Source organism: Homarus americanus, unplaced genomic scaffold (assembly GCF_018991925.1).
Source record: "Homarus americanus isolate GMGI-L3 unplaced genomic scaffold, GMGI_Hamer_2.0 scaffold57980, whole genome shotgun sequence".
Classification (NCBI taxonomy): Eukaryota; Metazoa; Arthropoda; class Malacostraca; order Decapoda; family Nephropidae; genus Homarus; species Homarus americanus.
Genome location: NW_024716703.1, coordinates 13,248,795 through 13,275,923, shown reverse-complemented (window position 1 = coordinate 13,275,923; position 27,129 = coordinate 13,248,795). Strand labels below are relative to the sequence as shown.

The following is a 27,129-nucleotide window of genomic DNA, read 5'->3' as shown; positions in this document are numbered from 1 at the left end:
AAGAACCTGGCAGGCCTCTCCATACAGTGTACCTTTAGACTAACATAACTAATATTTAACATTTAACATTTAACATTGAACTAACATCTTAGTAAAAAAAAAAAAATAAATAAATAAAAATGTGACTACCCTCCCAGCTACACAAGGACCTGGGCGGGCTCACTAACTCAAAAAAAAATTAAATAAAAAATAAATAAAAAAATAAAAAAATATTAATAATATTAATAATAATAATGTGATTACCCTCCCAGCTATATCAGCCAGGAAGAAGTAATTGAACCACCTCCTGCCTCAACATACACATTTCTACATAAAACATTACTAGAGGAATAAAGATGAGAGTGACCAACCAGCTCCACTAAGAACCTGGCAGGCCTCTCCATACAGTGTACCTTTAGACTAACACAACTAACACTTAACTAACACCTCAAAAAAAAAAAAATGTGACTACCCTCCCAGTTACACAAGGACCTGGGCGGGCTCACTAACTCCAACAATAACAAATAATAATAATAAGCAGCATTATATAAATAAACCAATATTAATACAAAGGTCTGACGACCCAAGGGAGCAGAACAAAGACAAAACACCAATAAGAAAGATGAAGCGATCTGGTTGAGCCCAGATTCTTTCTACTCCTACTGTATTTCAGTTTCACCACTTTTCCTTCAACTCCTAATAATCTTCTTTCACCTCTTAACTAAAGACTTCGTATCGTAACCTCCAATAGCTGCAGATATGGGTGATGAGCAGACCCAAAAGTGCCGCCCCCCCAAAAGTGCCGCCCGGGCACCGCCCCCCCCCCCTAGCTACGCTAGTGTCTCTTAGCACTCTAGGATGCACCATGTCAAGGCCGGGACTCTTATGGACCTTTAGCCTGGACAGTTTATTTCTAATACCCTCTTCTGTGAACACAATGTGAGTCAGTGCTATGTCGAACTGTCTGTCCTCAAACGCAGGAAGGTTAATCGCATTCTCTTGTGAAAAGAAGCTGTTCAATGCCTCAGCTTTATCCTGGTCAGAATCTGCATAACTACCATCTTCAAGCCTCAGGTCTGATACTCCTACTCGCGTTTTTAATTTCTACTTTGCATAGCGGTAAAACGCCTTTGGGTTTGACTTGACCTCGCTTGAAACCAGCCTCTAGAACTCCTTTTCAGCCTTTCTACACTCTATCTTTGCTTGGTTTCTGGCTCTTGCATACATCATCTTGTCTTGCTCATCGTTTGACCCAACCCACATCTTGAATTTCTGGGTTTTCTTCTTAACTTTGTCGACCGCTGCATGGTTCATGTGTAGGGATCCCCTCATATTCCTAGAAGCACTGGGTTTGGTCTTGGGTATATATTTATCGATCAAATGGGTCACTTTACTAGTTATGATATTCAGCATAGTGTGTGCGTTCTTGTGCCTTAATGAGTCAGGCCAGTTGATACCCCTCATGTCTTCCTTCATCCCATTGTAATTTCCCTTGTAATCTTTTCACCTTGGCCTGGCCTTATCCTGAACTAGGTAACAGTTAAATCTGAATGACAACACTATATGGTGACTGGTGCCAACTGGGGCAAGGTGTTCCAGTTTGGCCACAATACGCTCCTCGTTTGTTATGATGAGGTCTAGTGGCTTGGGTGTTTACTCCCCTCTGTAATGTGTCGGGTCTCTAACATGTTGGAACAGAAAATTATCTCTCAGGGTTATTCAAGTCATTTGGGGTGAACTCGTTTCTCCAGTCGATGTCGCCATAAAGTCCCCCCATGATAAGGAGGTGGCTAGGGTTGCGCATCGCCGCGTTGTCTATTAAGGCTCTTAAGTTCCTTTGATTTAGTGGGCCACAGTTTTGGGGATCTGTAGATACACTCGACGATAAGTAAGTTCCCTCCCTTTAATTTAATTTTACACCACTTGGACTCTTCAAAAACATCCTCTCCCTGTACCCTTGCCTTTAGGGTTGTCTTCTGTTTTCCTTCTCTTTATATTTTTTTATTTTTTCAATTCACTACGGCGATTTGTCAGTATTTATGTGCTATCTCTATGTACACTGCATTTTGCTATGAATAACGGATTTTATACACCCACTCAGTCCTTTAGAAACAGAAAAATAAAATAAAACTTTCTTTGGGGCAGCAATAGAATGCCTTTACAGATAGCCAAACTTGTTGATTTTATTTATTTTTTATTTCAACTAGTATTTCCTTATACTTTCTTTTCCTGTTCTCATCGACGACTAGATCACTTTGTGCTATCACTGTGTACACTGTATCTCCCTATGAATGGTGTAATGTAGGCACAGTTTCAGTCCATGAGAAAGCACTGTAGGTATTCGTGGTATAATGTTGTCTAGCACTCAGGATGGATGGAAACTCTAAGGTGGTTTTCTTGTATAATATAAGTTATATGATAGACAGTCTGGTGCTGGAGGTGCCGTGTGGTGAGGAGCTGCTCAGTAGAGACGTTCGGTGAGTAGCGTGTTGAAGGAGGTAGATGTGCAGGAGCTTCGTTAGAGAAGATGTTGCCTGTTGCTGGCCTCCTGGTTGAATGAATGCTGGACACCGTGGAGCTTGCTGGAGGAGGTGTTGCGTGTTCAAGTAGAATGGCCAGAATGAGTCTCAATGGAGAGACAGAGCTTATATACCCAGCAGCCGTGAGTCATCTATGAGTCATGTTGGGAAAACCCGAGAAAGTCGCCGGTCTTTGGTTCCGTTGCTAAGATACGGTAACATCTGGTGACGCCGCTCGCTTGGTTGCTAGGGAAGATGGTAGCAGCTGGTGGCTGCGGCTACGCATTTGTAGGGGAGAAGTCCACTACAGCACACAAACAAAATAAAATTTAAAGTCTCTGTGGCACCTATAACACGACTTGGTTTCAGCTGGCAGTGGTGCCTCTTCCGTGGTCACTGATGACACAATGAACTGATTTAATTACAGGCACAGTACTACACTCCCTGGTTGGCCTTTATCACAGCCATGACCACAACTCCATAAAAAAATAGTTTTGTTATATGGCAATGATTTTGTGGTTGTATGCCTCACCACACAGCAATTCCCTAGCACTGCATTGTACATATAATATACAGTCAACCCTCACTTTACACGGTTAATTCAACCCACAGGGTACCGCGGAAAGTGAGAAACGCGTAAAGTGAACAGCATAACATATGGGATTAATTGAAATAGAGGGGGATCGGTGGTAGATGCGGTACCGTTCTTGCCTCGCAAGCAAGATGTCACGGGTTCGATTCCCGGGCCGGTGGAAGTTGTTTGGACTTACTTCCTTGCCCCCATTAGTCCCTGTTCACCTAGCAGTAAAGTACTGTAGGTACCTGGTGTAAATCGAAAATTGCGAATTCGTATTCAGGGAAAGTTGTTGGAGCTTCCAATAACTTCATGACATAAGACCACTGACTCTTCAGGCTTCTACGCCCTTGACTCTTCAGGCTTCTACGCCCTTCACTCGTGAGACAAAAAGGCAAGCATGAACTTAGCATGCTTCCCTGTTGGGCGCTGTAAACGCTTCTGTGCTTCACCTTACACAAGGATGTAAGGGGGTGCCCAATAAATAATAAAAAATAAAAAAATTGAAATAGAGACCGGCTGACCCCCAAACTCCACTTTTTCCGACACAATACCTATGTTCTAGTAAAAATAACATCTTAATTTTATGATGGTACATGCACACAATTAATACTTAAGAGAAATAGAGAAATACAGTCGCCAAGTTAATGTCCATTCAAATAATGGACTCAACTCCCTCCCCCTCTTCTCACACTACACTTGCTGGCTCTTCCCTCTTTGAGAAATTTTTTGGGGAAAACCACTAGATTTTAAGGTATAGTAATAAATAATACCTCAAACTAAAGTTAGGATAATATAATTGACATTGTTGGATTCCTTGTAAGACCAGGAATGTTTTGAATATATATGTCATATATTTTGCACAAAAGATAACATATTTACTCAGAGTAAACAAAATACTTACATTAGATCTAAAATTTGTATGTCTAAGGCAAAATCTATGATGTTTATATTCAAAATGATCATCAAATTGTAAGAATTCCAGCAATGTAAATTATATTCTGGCCGGGTAATTTGTATGAATTTTATGAGCTAAAACAAATATCTTCAGTTAATAAAAAAAAAATATTCTTCACGACACTATCTGTCAATTAAAGTACCCCACCTTGCCTCCCCCCCCTCTTCCAACCGCGCCATAATGGTCGGTCGGTCCCAACCCTCCCCCCCACCCCCCACCTTCCCTCCCTACCAGAGAAATGTTGGGTAAAAAACTAGATTTTAACTTTTAGTAATAAATGATACCTCAGACTAAAGTTAGGATAATATAATTGACATTGCTGGATTCCTTGTAAGACCAGGAATATTTTGAATATAAATGTCATATATTTTGCACAAAAGATAACATATTTACTCAGAGTAAACAAAATACTTGCATTAGATCTAAAATTTGTATGTCTAATGCAAAATCTATGATGTTTATATTCAAAATGATCATCAAATTGTAAGAATTCCAGCAATGTAAATTATATTCTGGCCGGGTAATTTGTATGAATTTTATGAGCTAAAACAAATATCTTCAGTTAATAAAAAAAAAAATATTCTTCACGACACTATCTGTCAATCAAAGTACCCCACCTTGCCTCCCCCCCTCTTCCAACCGAGCCAGATGGTCGGTCGGTCCCAACCCTCCCTACCAGAGAAATGTTGGGTGAAAAAACTAGATTTTAACTTTTAGTAATAAATAATACCTCAGACTAAAGTTAGGATAATATAATTGACATTGTTGGATTCCTTGCAAGACCAGGAATATTTTGAATATACACTTCATATATTTTGCACAAAAGATAGCATATTTGCTCTGAGTAAACAAAATACTTGCATTAGATCGAAAATTTGTATGTCTAATGCAAAATCTATGATGCATATATTCAAAATGATCATCAAATTGTAAGAATTCCAGCAATGTAAATTATATTCTGGCCGGATAATTTGTATGAATTTTATGAGCTAAATAAAAAAATTATACTTCACCGTAAAGTTGTACATGCACCGCAGAATGTGAGCATCCTGGGTTCTGGCAGGGCACCACGTAAACGTGAAACGCGAAATGTGGGACCGCGTAAAGTGAGGGTTGACTGTATATACCTGTAACCTGTATAGAAAATGCCATTGTGAGCTTCCCTTCTCACCTCCATCCTTAGTGCGAGATCTCCAACATAACGCTACAATGTCACAACCCACAAAGAAGAGAAACCATTACGAATACTCGCCGATAATCAGGACCTGATGAATATTCGAGAGAAGTTGCAGTGTTGTGTGGATCCCTGGACAAAGACATCCATTCAGAAGGTGTCATGATTCATGACGTCATCTGACCATCTTCACTGGAAGGGTTACACCCTTCCAGCGAATGTTCACCAAGCTGTTAGCTTGGGCATCAGGGTTCCATGCTCCACTTTCGAAGAAAGTCATCACAATGATAGTCACGAAGAAGTCCATGGGAGTAGCAGGCAAAGATATTTATGGCATTAATCTCATCTACTCGAGGGTGTTGGGTCTACAACAAGCGAGAGACGTAGAGCTAACAACTGTCCTCAAGTACAAACTCGCTCCTCTTCCAACATCCATGTTAACTGAGTCCGGAGATACTCGTATGCGCATTGCCACTTCAAAGTTGACACTCAAAACGAAACTCCAAGTGTTGGTTTTTGCTAGTATGTCACCGGATCCAAGCAAGGGAACTGTCCAGGACTATGTGGACAATGTCTGTTCCTCCATTCTCGCCGAACCAAACAGACTGATGTATACATCATCTTTGACCGCTACATGGACTACAGCAGGCATGGTTAACCTTTCCTCATTCATAGGCCGCATTACGATTTAGGTATTTCTCTGCTGGACAACCCACCAAAATTTATATGCTACCTAACCCAAAAGTAATGTTAATACAGTATTGTATTAGCATGGACAGTGGAACAGTTTATCGTCACGTCCTCAGTACGATATGTTCAGTTAACATTCAAGGTCTTTTCCCATTTATGAAACAAATCCATCAAAATATCTTATTTAGTTTAATGTTGATGTTTCTTGGCATTTAACGGAAGATGAATGAAGCAGTTCGTGAGTACGTTGATTTTTCCTACAGTTACAGCATTTTTCTTACTTATGAGACACACCCACAAGAATAAAGTCAATGTTAATCTTGGCGCATGAGGAATTACAATGAAACAACCTAGAGGCACTTTTTTTTTTTTTACGGGGTAGAGCCCACCCGGGCACAAGGTCATCGACCCACAACGGGGCCTAGGGGGCGAAAAAATAAGAGTAAAAATAAATTAAAAATAGATAAGAAAAAGGTTATATTAATCTACACCACGAAGATGGCGAAAAACCATTTGTTTTTTTAAGTGAGACATTGTATGAGTATGGAAACACAGAAGAAGGCAGAGCATTTCACAGTTTGGCAGTGTGAGGAAAGAAGGATGTATTATAACGGGTTATTCTAGTGTGACCGACATCCACAGAAAAACGGTGGGCACCGCGGGCAAGACGTGTGTTTCCCACGGCCTTGTCGGCAGTACACAGGATGCCAAATCCACCGAACTTTGCCCGTTAAAGTACCTGTAAAAGAGAGAGTGAAGCAACATTGCAGTGAAGAGAAAGGGAAGAGAGATTATCAACTAAAGAAGGAGAGTTAATAAGACGGAATGCCTTAGATTCCACCCTATCTAACAGTTGGACAGAAGAAGAGCCACCCCAGAATATGAGAGCAGTACTCCAAGTTAGGACGAATGAATCCCTTATAAACTTGAAGCAACTGCTCAGGGGTGAAGTAGCTATGGCTTCTGCACAACATTCCCAGCTTTCGGGAGGCAACTTGAGCAATGTTATGGATGTGTGACTTTCATGACATATTAGAGGAAATAGTGAAGCCTAGCATATCTATTTTAGAATTTGGCAGAATGATTGCGTCCTGAAATGTGATTGGTGGGAGATCATCTAATTTGGAAAGTGTAATTGGTAAATATTGTGTTTTATTACTATTGAATTTAACCAAGTTTCTACCTCCCCATTTGGAGATGCTGCACAGATCCGCATTGATAGATGAAATGATATCAATTCTAGAAACGGATCTAGTTTGAGAATTAAGGGGAAGGGAAAAATGTGAAGTAGAGTGAAGAGTAGATCAGCGTAAGAATGGATAGAATTAGTCGTAGTGTGAAGCAAATCATTGATAAAAAGAAGGAAGAGAGTAGGTGAAAGAACAGTACCCTGTGGGGCACCACTATTGGTAGAGAAAGAGCGAGATCGATCCCTTGACAACAGCTACCATGGATCGGTTCTCAAGGAAGCTATAAATTAAAGAACAAAGTGGGGGAGAGAAACCATAAGAGGGAAGTTTAGAAAGCAAAGACTTGTGCCATACCCTGTCAAATGCTTTGGAGATGTCGAGGGCCACGGCGAAAGTTTCCCCATAATCCCTAAGAGAGGATGACCAAAGACGGGTGCAGTAGGACAGCAGATCACCAGTAGATCTCGCCTGGCGAAAGCCATACTGGTGATTCGACAAAAGAGAAAGGCGTTTAAGGTGACGGAGAAAATGAGAGTTTAAGATAGTTTCGGAAATCTTAGAGAGGGATGAAGTTCGGGCAATGGGGTGATAGTTAAAGGGATTTGAATGTTCACCTTTCTTCGGGATGGGCTGAACCGAGGCATGCTTCCAAGAAGAAGGAAAAGTTTGAGTTTTGAGGCAAAGGCAAAAGGGGTGAGCAAGCACAGGGGCTAGAATTTCAGCACACTCCCTCAGAACACAAGGGGGTATTCCGTCCGGTCCATGCGCCTTACTCACATCCAACCAGGATAACACACCAGCAACCTTACAAGTGAAGATTATAGGAAAATGCAAAGGTTCAGTAGGAGGAGCAGGAGTAGGAGAGATAGAGTTGGAATCATCTAAGGTGGAGTTAGAGGAGAATAAGATGCCAAAGAGATTGGTTTTATCAGGGGGAGAATTGGCTATAGAGTTTTCAGAAAGGAAGAGAGGGGGGGGAAAGGGGGAATGTAGAAGTTATTACAGATGTTATTACAGTTTTTGGTTAAGGACCAGAAGGATCTACTAGACGAAGAGTTATTCAGGTCAGTGGTCTTTCTTTTTATAAAATTATGCTTGGCCTTACGAAGAATAATCTTACAATGATTCCTAGAAGTAGAGAAAGAGGAGTGGGTATTAGAAGGAGATAGTTTCATAACTTGATATGCCCTATCTGTCTCCCTACATGCAAGAGAACAGGAGCGATCAAACCATGATTGCAAAGTGAAAGTTTTGGTAGAAGATGGGATAAATGCACTCATACCACCTTGTATAACCCCAGCAATGCTGTCAGCACATACCGAGGCATCCCGAGTGGAAAAGCAACTTTCATCCCAAGGAAAGTCGGAGAAGAATTCTCGCAAGGATTGCCGGTTTGCCCTCCAATAGTGCCATAGTTGACGCTTAGAGGGGGGTGGGGGAGGTGGTTGTGCCCAGTTTGATTTAATCGAAATAAGATTGTGATCAGAAGACCCTAAGGGGGCAGAAATTGAGTATGAATCGTGTCAATCTGGAACACGTGTAGGGTGCTTAATTATTTGTTCCAAATCATTAAGTAAGGAAAAGAGAGTGCCTCAGCTCCACCTGGGTCATCCCTTGCAGAGCTAAGCCACTCTCTGTGATTTACATTGAAATCCCTTTGGTAGAGGATCTCGGTGTTGTGGTGTGTGGGTAGCAACGACTCATGGCAAGAAGTGAGATAGTCAAAGAGTTCCGAATAGTTGGTAGAGTTGGGAGAACAATATAGAAAACAAAGAAAAATAGTCATAGTTGGTAGAGATATTTTGAGCCAGATGACATGTATAGAGAGGATTCAAGATCCGTGAGTCGAGCTATAGGTGTACGTGTGTTGCAGTAGGCGCATACACCTCCCTTAGAACGGAAAGAGGTATAAAGGTTGTAATTGGAGACTTGAAAAGGTTTGGGTGAAACTGTTTTGGTCAGTTGAAGTTCAGATAGTAGCAAGAGGTCGGGGGAAGAGATTAATAGATGGTGCTCCACGAAGAAAAATTGGATCTCAGTGTATGTGTCTGGGAGGCTGAAGCAAAGGCGTGGACGAGAGGCTTGTGATCAGTGAAGATGGTGAACTGACGGGCCTCGAGGAAGTGCTGGAAATGCTTGACAGCAAGATATATGGCCAGGAGCTCTCGATTGAAGGCGCTGTACTTGAGCTGAGGTGGTTGAAGCCGCTGTGAGAAGAAGGCAACGGGCATGAGAGTCCGGTGATCTCCTGTTGTAAGACGGCGCCCACGGCAGTAGAAGAAGCGTCTGTTGTGAGAGTGGTCCAGGCGTTGGGAGCAGGGTGAGCCAGCAGTGTAAGGCGTCTGATGTGCTGCTTGATAGTGGTGAATGCTGTAAAAGCCTCTTGAGTCCATATGAGAGTCTTGTGAGACATCTTGGAGAGTCCCTTGAGAAGATCGTGGAGAGGAGCGAGGATGTTAGCAGCCTGGGCAAGAGGTGGTAGTGGTTGACTAAACCCTGGAATTCTCGGAGGTTCTCTGTTTCAGGTTTGGGGAACTCCTTGATGGCAGTTACCTTCTGTGGTAGGGGTTGGATGCGACTCAACGAGACACTATGACCGAGGAAGTCGTTGGAGGAGGCTCCGAAGATGCACTTGGCGGGGTGAACTTTCATGTTGTTCTGCAGGCGTTGGAGAAAGAGCTGTAGGTGGTCATGATGCTCGGCAGGTGTTGGAGATGCGACGAGTGTAGGTTATGTATCTATGCTACTGTGCCGAGTAGCAACCTTGTAAATAAGCTACTGTGCCGAGTAGCATTTATATATGTAATTATGTGGCAACACTGCACGTGTTATGTGGCAACATTGCCCCGAGGCTGCCATATGGCAAGGCAGTCTCAGTCTGACTCCGTGCCTCGTGCAAGGCACACGCTAGTCACCACTTGTATTTCTCCTATCCGTTAATAAATGGACTTCAGTGTTACCCGGTGTTTCCCTACCCATCACTGCCTTCTTCAGGGAACACTTGGAACCTTCATGGCACAGTGAGTAGGATCTGTGGACTTACAAGTGTGAACAATGGACAGTTAGCCGGCGGTGTGCGCGTCGACTCTTAGTGTGTTGTGTTGTGTTGCGTTGTGTTTCGCCGCGACGTGCAGTGTTGCTCCGTCACAGTGCGTTTTAGCGACGGTGGCAGTGTTAGTGTCAGTGTATTAGTGTGTCTAGAGCTGAGAGTTGAGCTTTGGCCTGTCTTTTGTGGTACCCACGGAGCACGCAGGCATACACCCTTCTCGCGTGACATCCAGGGAGACACTGACGTTCTTGCCTCCGCGCCAACTCCAGCCTAAGGCCACCGCATCCGCTATCTCAAACACACACACACACACACACACACACACACACACACGCACGCATGCACTCACGGACAGAACAGTGGACTCTATGCGTTATTTCTACGCTGTTTATGTCATATATATGTGGTTCGAGCTGATGAGGCGCCACTTTATACACTAAACAGCGCAGTTCAAGCATACTAAGATGGGCGGTGAGAAGGAACAACGTCAAGATGGGAGACACGACTCCCCACCACCTTCTCCTCTACCGGGCACAGATGGAGCTTCTGCGCCCACCGCCCCTCATCCTTCACCTCCAGCAACGGACATTGCCACAATTCTGAGGTGGATGGACAACAGGGACGAGAGACGCAGAGAGATGGAACTTCAGAGGGAGGAGACACGAAGAGAGGAGGAAAAGGCGCGCTTTGATGCAATATTGGCGACCCTGGCGCTAACCCACCCTCCCTCACTTGCGCACCAAGGCGCCAGTACCCTCCTTCCTCCACCACACCAGCGTCCTCCAGGTACTCTTGCTACTCCAACAGCTCCCAAGGCATGTGTTCAACCCCCACCCGCCCTCTCACCAGACATCACGTTTCAGCTTTTTCGTGAGTGGAGGCGGCGGTGGACAGATTACTCCATGATGGAGGACCTTGACAGCATGCCTCCAAACAAACAGCTCATCCAACTGCGGATGTGTTTGTCGCTGGAGACCCAGAGAGTTTTGGAGCACACGTTGCAAGTGTCTCCTGATTCTACATCTTCAGTGACGGATGTGCTCGACCTTTTACAGGAGCACGTTAAAGGTCGGAATAACGAGGCCTTGCGTCGCCGCGCCTTCACCAGCTGCAAGCAGGCGGAGAATGAATCCTTTGACGACTTTTTTGTACGTTTGAAGAGTTTGTCGAAGGAGATCGACGTCTGCAAGACGCACAGCCGGGAATGTGAGGAAGCCTGGATCAAGCACGGGATCTTGACAGGTGTCAGGCAAGAAGAGTTGGTGCAGCGACTCATCCCCCTGGACACTTCCTCCACACTCCAGGTGGTAGTGACTGAATGTCGGTCATACGAGGCCATCAAGTCCGCCACCTCTGCCTTACGGGCCCCACCTGCTGTGAGAGCTATCTCACAGTACAAGAAGGGTAAGAAGGCGGCCAACAACGTGAAGGCTGCTGCACGTTCTTCCACGCCTCCGCCTAGTGCTTCCTGTGGCAGCTGTGGAAAGCAGCACGGCCCCAAGACATGCCCAGCCGCCGACGCACTGTGTCGTGGATGTGACCGTAAGGGCCACTGGTCTAACACAGACAGGTGCCCTGCACGAGGCCGCAAGTGTCAGGCCTGCGGTCGCTATGGACAGTACGACAAGTGCTGCCGCCAACCCAAGCCCAAAAGCCCGAGACGAGGAGGAAAGCAGCGCACTTCCCTCGGGGTGGTTCGCACGCAGCCCCCTTCAGATGGCCCACGCAGCCCCAAGCAGCAGCTGAGTCACATCAGGAGGGTGGAATCGACCACACGCCCCAGGGCTACCCCTTCCCCTACCATCCGCGTCACTGTCACACACGGTGATGTGTCGGGTCACATCGAGGTGATACCGGACACCAAAGCTGATACTACGGTGATAGGCCTGAAGCACCTCCAGAAACTGGGCCTCACCAAACGCGGCCTGGGACCACCGCCGCAGCTGCAGTACTACAATGCGGATTGTTCCCAGATGCCGGACGCTGTGGGCTCCTTTCAAGCGGAGATCACTTACAGTGACAGGTCGTGTCACGGATGGATCGACGTGCAGCCTACTCTCGCTACACCCTTGTTGTCGTGGGAGCACTGCAAGGAGTTAGGCGTGGTGCCCAGACTTTCCTGAGCAGATTCCAGCTGCTCGGTACACCGCCAGCAGGGTGCGTGAATCAACGAACGATGCGCCTGGTGCTGCCGCACAGAGCTGCCCAGAACCCGCGTCCACTCCCGCCTCCACCCAAGTCACGGCTGCTTCCTCTTCACAGCGAGACGTCTCCTTCAGCCGCAAGGGCCTGCTTCCTGAAGGAGTACTCGGATGTGCTGGTGACAAAGGAGGCCCTACGGACCGCGCCACTGAAGGCTATGGCGGGTCCGCCTATGAGGATACACCTGCAGGAAGATGCACAGCCGTTTGCCATACACACTCCCCGGTTGATTCCTCTCGCCTTCAGGGATTCAGTCAAGAAGAAACTGGATTCCATGGTGGACCAGGGTGTCATCGTACCCGTTGGTGACAACCCGTCCCCTTGGTGCCACCCTCTAGTCGCTGTGGCTAAGACTAACGGTGGAGTGCGGATTACTACCGACTTGTCTAAGCTTAACAGCCAGGTGTCCCGTCCCGCCCACCCTTCACCCACACCTTTTGCAGCTATACGGAGTGTGGACCCAAAGGTACGGCACTTCTCGACAATGGACGCCCTCTGTGGTTACTGGCAGATCCCACTGAAGAAGGAGGATCAGCCACTGACCACTTTCATCACGCCTTACGGACGCTTCCGCTACTGCCGTGGCCCTATGGGATTCGCTGCTACGGGGGACGCCTTCTGTCTCCGTGGTGACATGGCACTTCAAGGCGTGACCAACTGCGTGAAGGTAGTGGATGACGTCCTCCTCTACGATGAGGACTACCTGACGCATCTTCGCCGCATCGACGAGGTACTGACCAGGTGTAGGACGCACGGCATCACTGAATGCCGAGAAGTTCGTCTTGGCCGCACCTGCAGTGTCTTTCTGCGGCTACCGACTCTCAAGGGATGGCATTGCTGCGGACCTGGAGAAAGTTCGCGCCATAGCGAACTTTGCAAAACCTGCCAACCTTACGGATCTCAGGTCTTTCATGGGCCTGGTGAACCAGCTGGCAGATTTTTCTCCTGACGTCTCCGCCGCTGCCGGGCCTCTCCGCCCCCTGATGAGCCCCAAGAGGACTTTCACGTGGACCCCTGACCACGACCTCACCTTTCATAAGGTGAAGGAGGCCCTGTCAAGTCCACCTATCCTCGCTACTTTCGACCCAGCGCTCCCCACCGTCCTCCAGACAGACGCCTCGCGCCTGTACGGGGTTGGTTACGCCCTTCTCCAGGATCACGGTGGAAGAAAGTACCGGCTCGTACAGTGTGGCTCTCGCTTCCTCACCAATGCTGAGTCTCGCTACGCTACCATCGAGCTGGAGCTGCTGGCAGTGGTATGGGCCTTATCGAAGTACAAATTTTACTTGATTGGCCTACAGCACTTCGACCTCATCACAGACCACAGGCCCTTGGTCCCCATTTTTAATCACTATTCGCTGGACGCCATCGAGAATCCCCACCTCCAGCGCCTGAAGAAGATTTTGGCCTTCGTCTTCACCGCGGCTTGGCGCGCAGGGAAGGAGTTGTGCATCCCGGATGCCCTCTCCCGCTCCCCAGTCAGCCGCCCTACACCTGAAGACGAGATGCTCAGCACCGAGGCCAGTTTCTCCGTCAGCAACATCGTCTCTTTGTAGGCCGTACAGTCCCTCGCCAGCACCCAGGCCTCAGTGTCGCCACCCGACAGCGATCTGGCCCTTGAGGAACTACGGACCGTGGCACGCGACGACCCCTCGTACACTCAGCTCTTGGAGAGTGTGAGGACTGGGTTCCCTCGCGACTGTTTTGACCTCCACAACGCCCTACGCCCGTATTGGAAGATACGTGAGGACCTCTACGCAGATGGGGACCTCGTCCTGTACGGTGCCCGTGTGGTCATCCCTGCAGCTCTCTGTCGTCGCGTTCTGGCCCGCTTACACGACAGCCATCGTGGAGCAGAGGCCACCAAGCGCTGCACAAGGCAGGCTGTGTACTAGCCCGGCATTGACGTGGATATCATCAATACGGTCCGTGCCTGTGAGCCGTGCCAGATCATGCAGCCCAGTCAACAGCAGGAGCCCCTCTTGTGCGACGACGAACCCACCAGGCCCTTCGAGTCCGTGTCGACTGATTTCTTCAGCACAGCTGGGAAACATTTCCTAGTTGTCGCCGACCGACTCTCTGGCTGGCCTGTGGTGGTAATCTGTGGCTCGGACACGACGTCCGCGGCCACCATTCGCCACTTCCGTCACCTCTTTCGTGACCTGGGCGTCCCCATACGTCTGCGGACGGACGGTGGGCCACAATTCACCAGCCGGGACTTCACAGGATTCCTGGAGCGTGGGGAGTCCGCCACATCATGTCAACACCCCACTACCCACAGTCAAACTGCCATGCTGAGGCTGCGGTCAAGACAGTCAAGCACCTCATCCTCAAGGTGGCCCCTTCAGGCAACATAGACTGTGAGGCGTTTGACAAAGGACTCCTGGAGTTACGTAATACTCCCACCCACACAGGGCGCTCCCCTGCCCAGATCCTGTATGGTCACCCTCTCCGCTCTTGCGTTCCTGCATACGCCAAGGCCTTTGCGAAGGAGTGGCAGACCAGAGCCGAGAGCTGCGACCGCCGCGCCGCTTCACGTGCCCAGGACGCCAAGGCTCGGCATGACGACCGTGCCCGCCCTCTTCAGCCACTGGAGATTGGTGCCCTTGTCCACATCCAGGACCCGACGACGACATGTTGGGACAAGGTGGGCATAGTGATGGGCGTCGGCCGGTCGCGGGACTACAAGGTCAGGATGCCGAGCGGCCGTGTCTGGTGGAGGAACCGCCGCTTCCTCCAGCCAGTCCCACCCCCTGCTGCTGGTCCCCTGACCGAGGACGAGTCCCCTACACCTCACGAGGATCCGCCCCACAGTGCACCTCGACGCTCGGAGCGACTTAGGACTAAGAAGTCCGCTCAAGACAAAGACTATGAGCGTGAGGGGGGAGGGAGATGTAGGTTATGTATCTATGCTACTGTGCCGAGTAGCAACCTTGTAAATAAGCTACTGTATTTATATATGTAATTACGTGGCAACATTGCCCCGAGGCTGCAATATGGCAAGGCAGTCTCAGTCTGACTCTGTGGGCCATGCATGGCACACGCAAGTCACCACTTGTATTTCTCCTATCCGTTAATAAATGGACTTCAGTTACCCGGTGTTTCCCTACCCATCACTGCCTTCTTCAGGGAACACTTGGAACCTTCATGGCGCAGTGAGTAGGATCTGTGGACTTACAAGTGTGTGAACAATGGACAGTTAGCTGTCGATGTGCGACTGCCGGCGATGTGCGCATCGACTCTTAGTGTGTTGTGTTGTGTTGCGTTGTGTTTCGCCTCGACGTGCAGTGTTGCGCCGTCACAGTGCGTTTTAGTGACGGTGGCAGTGTTAGTGTCAGTGCATTAGTGTGTCTAGAGCTGAGAGTTGAGCATTGGCCTGTCTTTTGTGGTACCCACAGAGTACGCAGGCGTACACCCTTCTCATGTGACATCCGGGGAGACACTGACGTTCTTGCCTCCCCGGCGGCCACCACGCTCTGCTCTCTGAGACACACACACACACACACACACACACACACACACACACACACACACACACACACACACGCATGCACTCACGGACAGAACAGTGGACTCTATGCGTTATTTCTGCGCTGTTTATGTCATATATATGTGGTTCGAGCTGATGAGGCGCCACTTTATATACTAAACAGCGCAGTTCAAGCATACTAAGATGGGCTGTAAGAAGGGACAACGTCAAGATGGGAGACCCGACTCCCCACCACCATCCCCTCCACTGGGCGCAGACTCTCATCCTTCACCTCAAGCGACGGACATTGCCACAATTCTGAGGTGGATGGACGACAGGGACGAGATGCAGAGAGATGGAATTTCAGAGGGAGGAGACACGAAGAAAGGAGGAAAAGTCGCGTTTTGATGCACTATTGGCGACCCTGGCGCTAACCCACCCTCCCTCACTCGCAGGTATCGCGCACCAAGGCGCCAGTACCCTCCCTCCTCCACCACACCAGCGTCCTCCAGGCACTCTTGCTACTCCAACAGCTCCCAAGGCATCTCTTCAACCCCCACCCGCCCTCTCACCAGACGTCACGTTTCAGCTTTTTCGTGAGTGGAGGCGGCGGTGGACAGATTACTCCACGATGGTGGACCTTGATAGCATGCCTCCAAACAAACAGCTCATCCAACTGCGGGTGTGTTTGTCGCTGGAGACCCAGAGAGTTTTGGAGCACACGTTGCAAGTGCCTCCCGATTCTACGTCTTCAGTGACGGATGTGCTCGACCTTTTACAGGAGCACGTTAAGGGTCGGAATAACGAGGCTTTGCGTCGCTGCGCCTTCACTAGCTGTAAGCAGGCGGAGAACGAATCCTTTGACGACTTTTTGTACGTTTGAAGAGTTTGTTGGAGGAGATCGACGTCTGCAAGGCGCACAGCCGGGAATGTGAGGAAGCCTGGATCAAGCAAGGGATCTTGACAGGTGTCAGGCAAGAAGAGTTGGTGCAGCGACTCATCCCCCTGGACACTTCCTCCACACTCCAGGTGGTAGTGACTGAATGTCGGTCATACGAGGCCATCAAGTCCGCCACCTCTGCCTTACGGGCCCCACCTGCTGTGAGAGCTATCTCACAGTACAAGAAGGGTAAGAAGGCGGCCAACAACGTGAAGGCTGCTGCACGTTCTTCCACGCCTCCGCCTAGTGCTTCCTGTGGCAGCTGTGGAAAGCAGCACGGCCCCAAGACATGCCCAGCCGCCGACGCACTGTGTCGTGGATGTGAACGTAAGGGCCACTGGTCTAACACAGACAGGTGCCCTGCACGAGGCCGCAAGTGTCAGGCCTGCGGTCGCTATGGACAGTACGACAAGTGCTGCCGCCAACCCAAGCCCAAAAGCCCGAGACGAGGAGGAAAGCAGCGCACTTCCCTCGGGGTGGTTCGCACGCAGCCCCCTTCAGATGGCCCACGCAGCCCCAAGCAGCAGCTGAGTCACATCAGGAGGGTGGAATCAACCACACGCCCCAGGGCTACCCCTTCCCCTACCATCCGCGTCACTGTCACACACGGTGATGTGTCGGGTCACATCGAGGTGATACCGGACACCGAAGCTGATACTACGGTGATTGGGTTGAAGCACCTCCAGAAACTGGGCCTCACCAAATGCGACCTGGGACCACCGCCGCAGCTGCTGTAGTACAATGCGGATGGTTCCCAGATGCCGGACGCTGTGGGCTCCTTTCAAGCGGAGATCACCTACGGCGACAGGTCATGTCACGGATGGATGGACGTGCAGCCTACTCTCGCTACACCCTTGTTGTCGTGGGAGCACTGCAAGGAGTTAGGCGTGGTGCCCAAAGACTTTCCCGAGCAGATCCCACCTGCTCGGTACACCGCCAGCAGGGTGCGTGAGTCAACGAGCGACGCTCCTGGCACTGCCGCACAGAGCTGCCCAGAACCCGCGTCCACTCCCACCCACACAGGACGCTCCCCTGCCCAGATCCGGTATGGTCACCCTCTCTGCTCTTGCGTTCCTGCACACGCCAAGGCCTTTGCGAAGGACTGGCAGACCAGAGCCGAGAGCTGCGACCGCCGCGCCGCTACACGTGCCCAGGACGCCAAGGGTCGGTATGACGACTGTGCCCGCCCTCTTCAGCCGCTGGAGATTGGTGCCCTTGTCCGCGTCCAGGACCAGACGACGACACGTTGGGACAAGGTGGGCATAGTGATGGGCGTCGGCCGGTCGCAGGACTACAAGGTCAGGGTGCCGAGCGGCCGTGTCTGGTGGAGGAACCGCCGCTTCCTCCGGCCAGTCCCACCCCCTGCTGCTGGCCCCCTGACCGAGGACGAGTCCCCTACACCTCACGAGGATCCGCCCCACAGTGCACCTCGACGGTGCCTCTGGCTGACTGTACATGTCTGACCAGATCCCATTCCACAACCCAGGCTAGTGTCGCATCATGTGGTCCCCTTTCATGAATCGGTCCAATATGTCGTCTGAGAGGCGTTCCATAAATCGCACATAGTACCGTGAGTAGCGTGCATATAATTAGCATATTTTTGGGCATGCATAACGAAGGAAAAGACAGACACCATTTATTTGATCGTATCTCTTGTAGTTGTGGGAATATTGCGCAAAAAAATCAGTAATGGCCGACTTAATTTGCACATTATGCAAATTGTTCAAGGCTGCCAGGATGGCATCACTTAGATTCTTATTCAACCCCCTTCAAAGATACAGTAGAAAAAATGCAAAAAAACATACAACAACTTTGTAAGGACTCCATTGCAAGGTTCACCTCAAAACTATCATTTCACTGCAGGACTATAAACTAATGTGCAAACAATCATATCGGCCAGGGATGGTATCGCGGTAGTCCGCAAGTTCACCAACACATTGTTTTTGAACCAATCAAGACGTTGGTGCCGTGAACCGGCCGGAGTTTCCTGTAGAATGATGAACATAAATACCCGGAACAGAGGACCATGACATTGCAGGAATTCGTGGTATAATGTTGTCTAGCACTCAGGATGGATGGAAACTTTAAGGTGGTTTTCTTGTATAATATAAGTTATATGATAGACAGTCTGGTGCTGGAGGTGCCGTGTGGTGAGGAGCTGCTCAGTAGAGACGTTCGGTGAGTAGCGTGTTGAAGGAGGTAGATGTGCAGGAGCTTCGTTAGAGAAGATGTTGCCTGTTGCTGGCCTCCTGGTTGAATGAATGCTGACAGCGTGGAGCTTGCTGGAGGAGGTGTTGCTTGTTCAAGAAGAGAGACCAGAATGAGAAAGCTGGTTGGTGAGGAAGCTCAGAGAAGGACAGCTGGTGGGTCGCCATGCTCGCTGGCGGGAGCGAGGACCGCCAGGCAGGCGAGGAGAAGCGAGAGCCGCCAGGCAGCGGCGGAGGAGGAGGTGTTGCTTGTTCAAGAAGAGAGACCAGAATGAATCTCAATGGAGAGACAGAGCTTATATACCCAGCAGCCGTGAGTCCTCTATGAGTCATGTTGGGAAAACCCGAGAAAGTCGCCGGTCTCTAGTTCCGTTGCTAGGTTACCGTAACATCTGGTGTCGCCGCTCGCTTGGTTGCTAGGGAGGATGGTAGCAGGTGGTGACGCCGCTATGCAGTTGTAGGGGAGAAGTCCACTACAGTACTCCCCCTTCCCTCCAGGCGGTGTAGGAGACTTGTTGTCTGTAGAGTTGCTTAGCACATGTGAGGCAGACTGGGCGGTGCATGCCTCATGTGAGACAACGGCGATGGCGTGAATGAGCCGATCGCTGAAATACAACTGTCTAGATACACACTATCTGTGGGAGAAGGGAGAAAAAGGGTGTGTGGAGGCGATGAATGTTGTGCTTCCCTCACGACAGGTACAGGGTCGTCAGATGCGCCTGCTGGGGTGTGTGTGGGCCTGGGTCAGGAGCAGGGGCTGCGTCAGCAGAAGCGGATTAGGGCTCGTGACAGCAGCTGGGTCCACGACAGCAGCAGGGTGCAGGACATTAGCAGGGAGTACCTGAGGGAGAAAAGAGGGGTGTGTGTGTGGGTCCGCACTCAGGAACAGAGGCTGCGTCAGAGGCGGCAGGGGTTACTGCTGGGCCAGGGTCGGCGTCTGAGGCAGGACGGGTGTTCTGGGGTCGGTAGGATGTGGTGCTTGGGGCAGGAAGAGGAGCCGGTGTCTGCTTGAAGACTGGGAGCGTGATCAGTGTCTCCTCCATCCTGTGTGAGTGCTAATCTCCGGGAGTCACCATTTGTAGGGTTACGGGATATAATGTTGTCTAGCACTCAGGATGGATGGAAACTCAAAGGTGGTTTTCTTGTATAATATAAGTTATATGATAGACAGTCTGGTGCTGGAGGTGCCGTGTGGTGAGGAGCTGCTCAGTAGAGACGTTCGGTGAGTAGCGTGTTGAAGGAGGTAGATGTGCAGGAGCTTCGTTAGAGAAGATGTTGCCTGTTGCTGGCCTCCTGGTTGAATGAATGCTGACAGCGTGGAGCTTGCTGGAGGAGGTGTTGCTTGTTCAAGAAGAGAGACCAGAATGAGAAAGCTGGTTGGTGAGGAAGCTCAGAGAAGGACAGCTGGTGGGTCGCCATGCTCGCTGGCGGGAGCGAGGACCGCCAGGCAGGCGAGGAGAAGCGAGGGCCGCCAGGCAGCGGCGGAGGAGGAGGTGTTGCTTGTTCAAGAAGAGAGACCAGAATGAATCTCAATGGAGAGACAGAGCTTATATACCCAGCAGCCATGAGTCCTCTATGAGTCATGTTGGGAAAACCAGAGAAAGTCGCCGGTCTCTAGTTCCGTTGCTAGGTTACCGTAACATCTGGTGTCGCCGCTCGCTTGGTTGCTAGGGAGGATGGTAGCAGGTGGTGACGCCGCTACGCAGTTGTAGGGGAGAAGTCCACTACAACATCCTACCTCACTCATACTGCAGACAATTACTCAATGGTGAGTGAAATTCTTGCTCGATGAGTATCGAGCAAGAATTTCACTCATCATGACTTTAACAAAAACTAGTGTTGGATGTGCCATTGTCCGCTAGTGACATAATGTCAACAACATCGACGGAGTCGACTCAACTTGAAAGGACAAGGATACTACACTCAACACAATTGCCACGCCCGTAATGACCTCTGAAGTTGACGGCCACAAAATTAAACGAAGAAGAAGAAGCAGGGCATCACCAGTCTGTGATTTCATCTGTCGTGAATACTAAGTGTTCATGAAGTACAGTACTAAAGGTGATTTAGTTGTGAAGCTGCTGTTCTCCAGAAAGTTAAAACTAACTATAGTCCTTGAGAAGTTTAGAAGTAGACATTATTGCAGTGAATCTTGACTTATTATCTACGTTCCTTACTTGTCTAAGAGACGATCATGGTTATAATATAGTGTAGTGTGTTTTAAGTGACTACAAGCCTTGTGTTGTACCTAGATTCATATTTAAGCCTAGTCTGGTTTATTTTACCGTGTATCTAATAAAGCGTCCAGATAGTTTTTACTACTTTAAGTACCAAACTTGTCTCATGCTTAGCCTGGCTTATTAAGGCTCGAAACTAAACAGTTATCTGAATCATTTGTCATATTACTTAAGTACATAAAGAGTGCAGGCATATAATGTACAGTACATGAATAGTGCTAGCAAGGTTCCATTCAACCTCCTTGAGTGCAGGCATATAATATACTGTACATGAACAGTGCAGGTATACAACAATAGTAAATGCAGTAGTTACAGTAGAAAGTCGATTCAGCCATGCAAAATAATTGTTTGTGTTGTGCTGTACAAATACGCATGTGGGTTTGTTGCCAGATTGCAAGAAGTTAAAGTTGTACTACTATGTACATGTTCGTATTTCCTAAGAGCCCTTTGTTCACAAACCTACTCCAATTTTATCATTTGTCACTTGTTTTCTTGAATTAATACACGAGTTTTAACGATAGAATTTACTGATATGTTTGTGTAATTACTGCGTCTTCCCTCTGTTTTTGCAGTAAGAAATGCTATTTAGTAATTCCGCAAGTAAAAAACATACCAATAGTGGTAAAAGCTTTGTACAGTTATTTAAACCATTGCCCAGCGGGTTCCATATCCTCAATTACGATATATAGATTGTGTTGATACAGTATTTGTAAAACTTACCCAATGTGTCTGACATATATGCCTGAAGATCTCCGAAGTCCTTTGCACCTTTCTCCTGAATTAATCGAAAATTTGGTGCAAGGTTTGTGCCAGACAGATCCTTGTAACATGTTAGTCCTATATTCAGTATCCACTTCCCGCCCGTGATTTCCCACCCTGCAAATCGAAACTTTTGTGCATTATATAAACGTGAATTTTTGGCACACCTTGTCTCCCATTGTTGGTTTATTTGCTGTTCAATATCCACACACGTTTGACGAGCATAGTTAGAGTGATTAAATTTAGCGCCAACTTGAGTATACGAGATGGCAGCACCTGCTACTGCAGCTGTCAAGGGCGTGAGAAGGTCGATGTTGTCACGTTGTACTTGCTCAACCACGTTCATGGTTTCAGTAATTTTTCTTGTGAAACTAATCACCTGTTTTATGCAACAGCACACCAAAGAATTTTCTAATAACTAAAGCCCTGCCACATTAAATATATAAATAACTTTGGCAGTGACAGCGTATACCACGTAAATAAACTGGGAGTTCACTTGGTGTGTGTCGTCCAAGATGAGGTTGGCCGCCCTGTTAAAGGAATGATTACACACAAATTCATGGCTCTTTAGGCCCTTATGAAAATACGTCATAGAAATGATTTTCTGTATTACAGAAATGTAACGTAATATTAAGTGGGTTTTTTTTTTAATATAAGCAGGTTTTGTTTCAATGGACATCTTAACTGAATTACAAGATTGATACACAGAAACTTAATTGTTTTGTTTTACTGTTAGGGTATACATTTTGAAAAGTAATGCTTTCTTAAAATATTTGTGCAAAATTATTAACTACTATTCATACTACCTTCAGTTTATAGAACAATTAAGTGTCGTTAAGTGCCCTAACAACACTGAACGTGCCTCATGTTATCTTATCAAGTGTCTCACCGATAGCAATGCAATCTAATAAAACTGCCCCTTAGTTCCTTTGTTCAGCACCACACCACAAAAACCAAGGTAGGTAGATACCAGGTAGCCTCACAGGCCCATAGGAATTCACTAATTGGCAATTCTACTCTCGAAATCGCTAAGCCACGCCCCTTTTGCCACTTCATGTGTTTGTAATATTGAGGTACAGTATTATTACCTGCGACTGTTTGATGTAGCTAAATGGGCGTGATGTCATCGCTAGCCAATCAGCGACGTTGGATGGAATCCAGCGGTCGCAAGCGTCGCAAGTAAGATATTTATATTTATTTTATATATTTAATCAGTGGCTCCAATTAAAATAAAACAAAAAATCTCCATTCCATACATTTATTGTACAACTTTTAATACCATCATAAGCCTTCAAAAATGCATAAATAAAAATTTCATTTTTATTTTCATCAGCGTAGATCCTATAGAGTGAGGCTACCTGGCATCTACCTACCTTGACAAAAACAACTACCACGCTAGGCTTTACTAACCACTACAGCTGATAACATACTGTATATATACACAGATAATAACCTTCTCGACTTAAAATCCATGAGGAAGTATAAAGAACATTTAACAGATGGCCGTGGTGAGTCTTTACAATTCGTATTGTAGATAAGTTAAGGAATGCACATACGCAAAAACAAGGTTATAAACAAAATCATCAAAAGACTTGAGAATATCCTATACAGTGAAATAATTTTATTAATATTTACTTGTATCCTGTGTTATCTAGCTACTCACTGCTCCTTATCCATATTTTTTCCAGTCACCGTACCTGTAATATAGCAAAGTAACAACCCACAATTTCCACGAGAAACGTGCAGTAAAACTCGTCAAGGTCAACAATTTGCCACACAATGTACAGTAGGTGTTGTGACCAGGGGGGATTCTACGGGGGGCCAGGGGGGCCATGCGCGATTCTACGGGGGGCCAGGGGGGCCATGCATGCCATTCCGGTGCGCGATTCTACGGGGGGCCAGGGGGGCCATGCGCCCCCCCCCCAGATTTTGGGCTGGCCCCTGGGCTGGCCCCCCCACTTTTTATTCTCAAAATTGTAATTCCAAAAACAATCCCAAAACCAGGAAGTGAATCAAGTGACTCAGGCAATGGGCGCGCCGCACGCCGGATGCAGGCATGGGTGGGGTGAGGTGAGGCCCGGAGGGCAGGAATTGGGAGGGTGCAGATATGCGGAGTGGGGTCACATCACGGTGTATATAAACAAACTGCCTTGTCGGTGAAGCGATCTGGTTGAGCCCAGATTCTTTCTACTCCTGCTGTATTTCAGTTTCACCACTTTTCCCTCAACCCCTAATAATCTTCTTTCACCTCTTAACTAAAGACTTCGTACTCGTACTCGATGAACATTACCACTTTGTATTTCCACCGAGGAGGGTGACAGACTGACAGTAATTGTCGAATTTGTCGCCGAAACTACCCAGAAGAAATATTTCGTCTGCCACAGTGCCACTGGGGGTTTTTCTACTTGCTAATTGAGGTATGTTTAGAGAGAACATGTGAGTAATTTTTTAACTATAGGAGTATAATTAAAATCAGTCAATCTCAATCATTCAGTTCAAGTGGCTGTAGTTGAGCTGAGCTGTACTATAGTGCACAAAAGTCGTGTCCACTACCCAGCCATTGTTAGGTGTAGGGATATCGAGATATTAATGTTGTCTAGCACTCAGGATGGAAGGAAACTCTAATGTGGTTTTCTTGTATAATATAAGTTATATTATAGACAGTCTGGTGCTGGAGGTGCTTGTTCAGGAAGATGGGCAGAATGAGAGTTGGTTGGTGAGGAAGCTCAGAGAAGGACAGCTGGTGGGTCGCCATGCTCGCTGGCGGGAGCGAGGACCGCCAGGCAGGCGAGGAGAAGCGAAGGCAGCCAGGCAGCGGCGGAGGAGGAGGTGTTGCTTGTTCAAGAAGAATGGTCAGAATGAATCTCAATGGAGAGACAGAGCTTATATACCCAGCAGCCACTATGAGTCATGTTGGGAAAACCCGAGAAGTCGCCGGTTCCCAGTTTCGTTGCTAGGATACGGCGGCGCATCTGGTGGGTTGCTAGGGAAGGCGGTAACAGGTGGTGGCTGTGGCTACGCAGTTGTAGGCAGTTGTAGGGGAGACGTCCACTACAGAGGTTTCGAATAGCCTTGAGTGTGAAGTTTCGAAACAACTGGGGGAAATGCTATGGTCGGCCAACAGATGTCGCCCACTGTAGTGTGTGGGGGGGGGGAATGTCTAGTAACAGGCTGTGTGTAGGTGAAGCATAACATCTTGAATTCCGCAATCACTGATAACAATAAGAATGTCATGAAGATAGTTAATATTATTAAGCATGTGTAACGGGTAAATAAAAGCACTACAACGACCATATCTCTGCCGTTCATGGCTACGACGGTGCGAATGATGGGCACACCAGTAATTAATTCTCTGTGACTACCAGTAATGGTAGTCACAGAGAATACACAAGTTGTTACCAAGGTTGGCGCCACCCACACCAGGGGAAGGAGGTGATATCGAACACTGAAACATGTCGAGGTCTCATTCCTACCATCGTCGTCACCAACAGGTAAGTCACATTAACTTGTCAGCATAGCCCATGTCGTCCTTATACTATTGCAGGGTGTCCCATGAGTGACAGCAGATATTTGTAGAGGTGAAAGAATATGTGATATTGAGTTGAAAATCTTCTATACACATAAGCATTTTTCGGTTGGTAAAATCATCAGTTTATCCTTGGTCACCATCAAAGCAATCCTCTCGACATCACTAAACTATTCTGAATCGTCTAAGAATTGGGCATACGCGATTGACGCATGGCCAACTCATGTGTTCCCCTAATGGAGCCCCACCTATATGCTCCAACTGCCGAACACAAATAACAGTCCAATATATTCTCATTGAATGCCCTATTTATAATTGGTATCGAACAATGTGCTTCACTAACCCTACAATGTAAGATATTTTAGCCGAGACCCCAAAATTTTCCCTAAGTTCAGTTTTGACCTCCAAACAATATAACACTAAATTATAGAAACACAAATATATGTTAACTAATCCCTCTGGCCAGCCCTAGGAGAGACTCAAATGGGTGTCAGTGGTCTGGTTAAACTAAATCTTGATGATGATGATGATTATCGGCGAATGTTCACTGTACAGTCGCAGGGGTGGTGGTGGAGGTTTGGGGGTGGGGGGGGAGGATCCACTTGCAGTTCACTATGAATACATGAAATAGGAAGGGTTTCTTGGGCAGTTGATCCAAAAAGATTTACCAAAACGTTATGTCAGAGTAATAATACTTAACCTAGGTGTTACTAATACCATTAATTTACTCTAGTATATAAAAGCCTGCATCAGTTACCACAACATAATATTACTCTGCCATTTCAGATATGCCTGCAGGACGAGCAAATTCGTCGGCAGTGATTGCTGAGCGAGGCCAAATCATCGGGATGTGGAGAGCCGGGGCAACTGTGCCGAACATTGCTCTCGAAGTGGGGAGGAGCACCAAGACGATTAGGAGGTGGATCCGCCGGTGGGAGGAAGAGGGCTCAGTGGAGACGAAACCTCGAAGCGGGAGGCCACGAGTAACGTCGGCAAGGATGGACGCCATGATCGTGGCAGCTGCAACGGCATATCCAATGCGAACATCAGTGGAGCATACAAGAAATCTGGGCCTCAACTGCCATCACATACAGAGACAACTCCCCAGCCACGCTTGCTCACTGTTTCACGCTTTCTAGGAGTGACTTATTTACCAGACGATTAACAGCTTAATTAGGACGTATGCAACATTTTCAGACTGGGAAACGATCTATAATTATTTTCAATTTAATAACTGATATTTAATTTCATGATTCGCGTCCCTATTAACTCGGTAAATTACATTTAATATCGTATAGGCCTTGTTCCACAAACTCTCGCTACGTGCGGGAGAGCTGTCTTCCCTCAGACGACCTTGAACTCAGCATCGCCAATGGCGCAGCGTTTGAAATTACACTGAAATTTCTGAATATTACAATCGACCCCCCTAAAAAAAGACAGCGCTGTCCTCATGTGCTGAGAAAAACATGCATACGACCTCCCTAAAAAATTGTTCTAAGAAACTGCACCCCACACCTGCAACGTGCTAACCACAGCATTTCTGTCTTCTCTTCTCTCTCCCGCTAACACTCGACCCCCTAAAAGAAAACAGCACTGCCCTCATGTGCTGAGAGAACAACTTAGAAACCACCTTCAACTCTGCCCTATTCCAACTCG

The 27,129-nt window shown here is 47.8% G+C and overlaps 1 protein-coding gene across 1 annotated transcript in view; it reads right to left on the bottom strand.

Annotated features, from left to right (window-relative positions):
* The window catches only part of LOC121858387 (uridine diphosphate glucose pyrophosphatase NUDT22-like), a 41,768-nt gene extending 19,475 nt beyond the window's left edge, over positions 1-22,293 (bottom strand). Inside the window, exon 1 of the mRNA XM_042354831.1 lies at positions 21,909-22,293. Coding sequence (XP_042210765.1) covers positions 21,909-22,293 — 385 coding nt within the window. The remainder of the gene's footprint in view (positions 1-21,908) is intronic.
* Between the last annotated feature and the right edge of the window lie 4,836 nt (positions 22,294-27,129).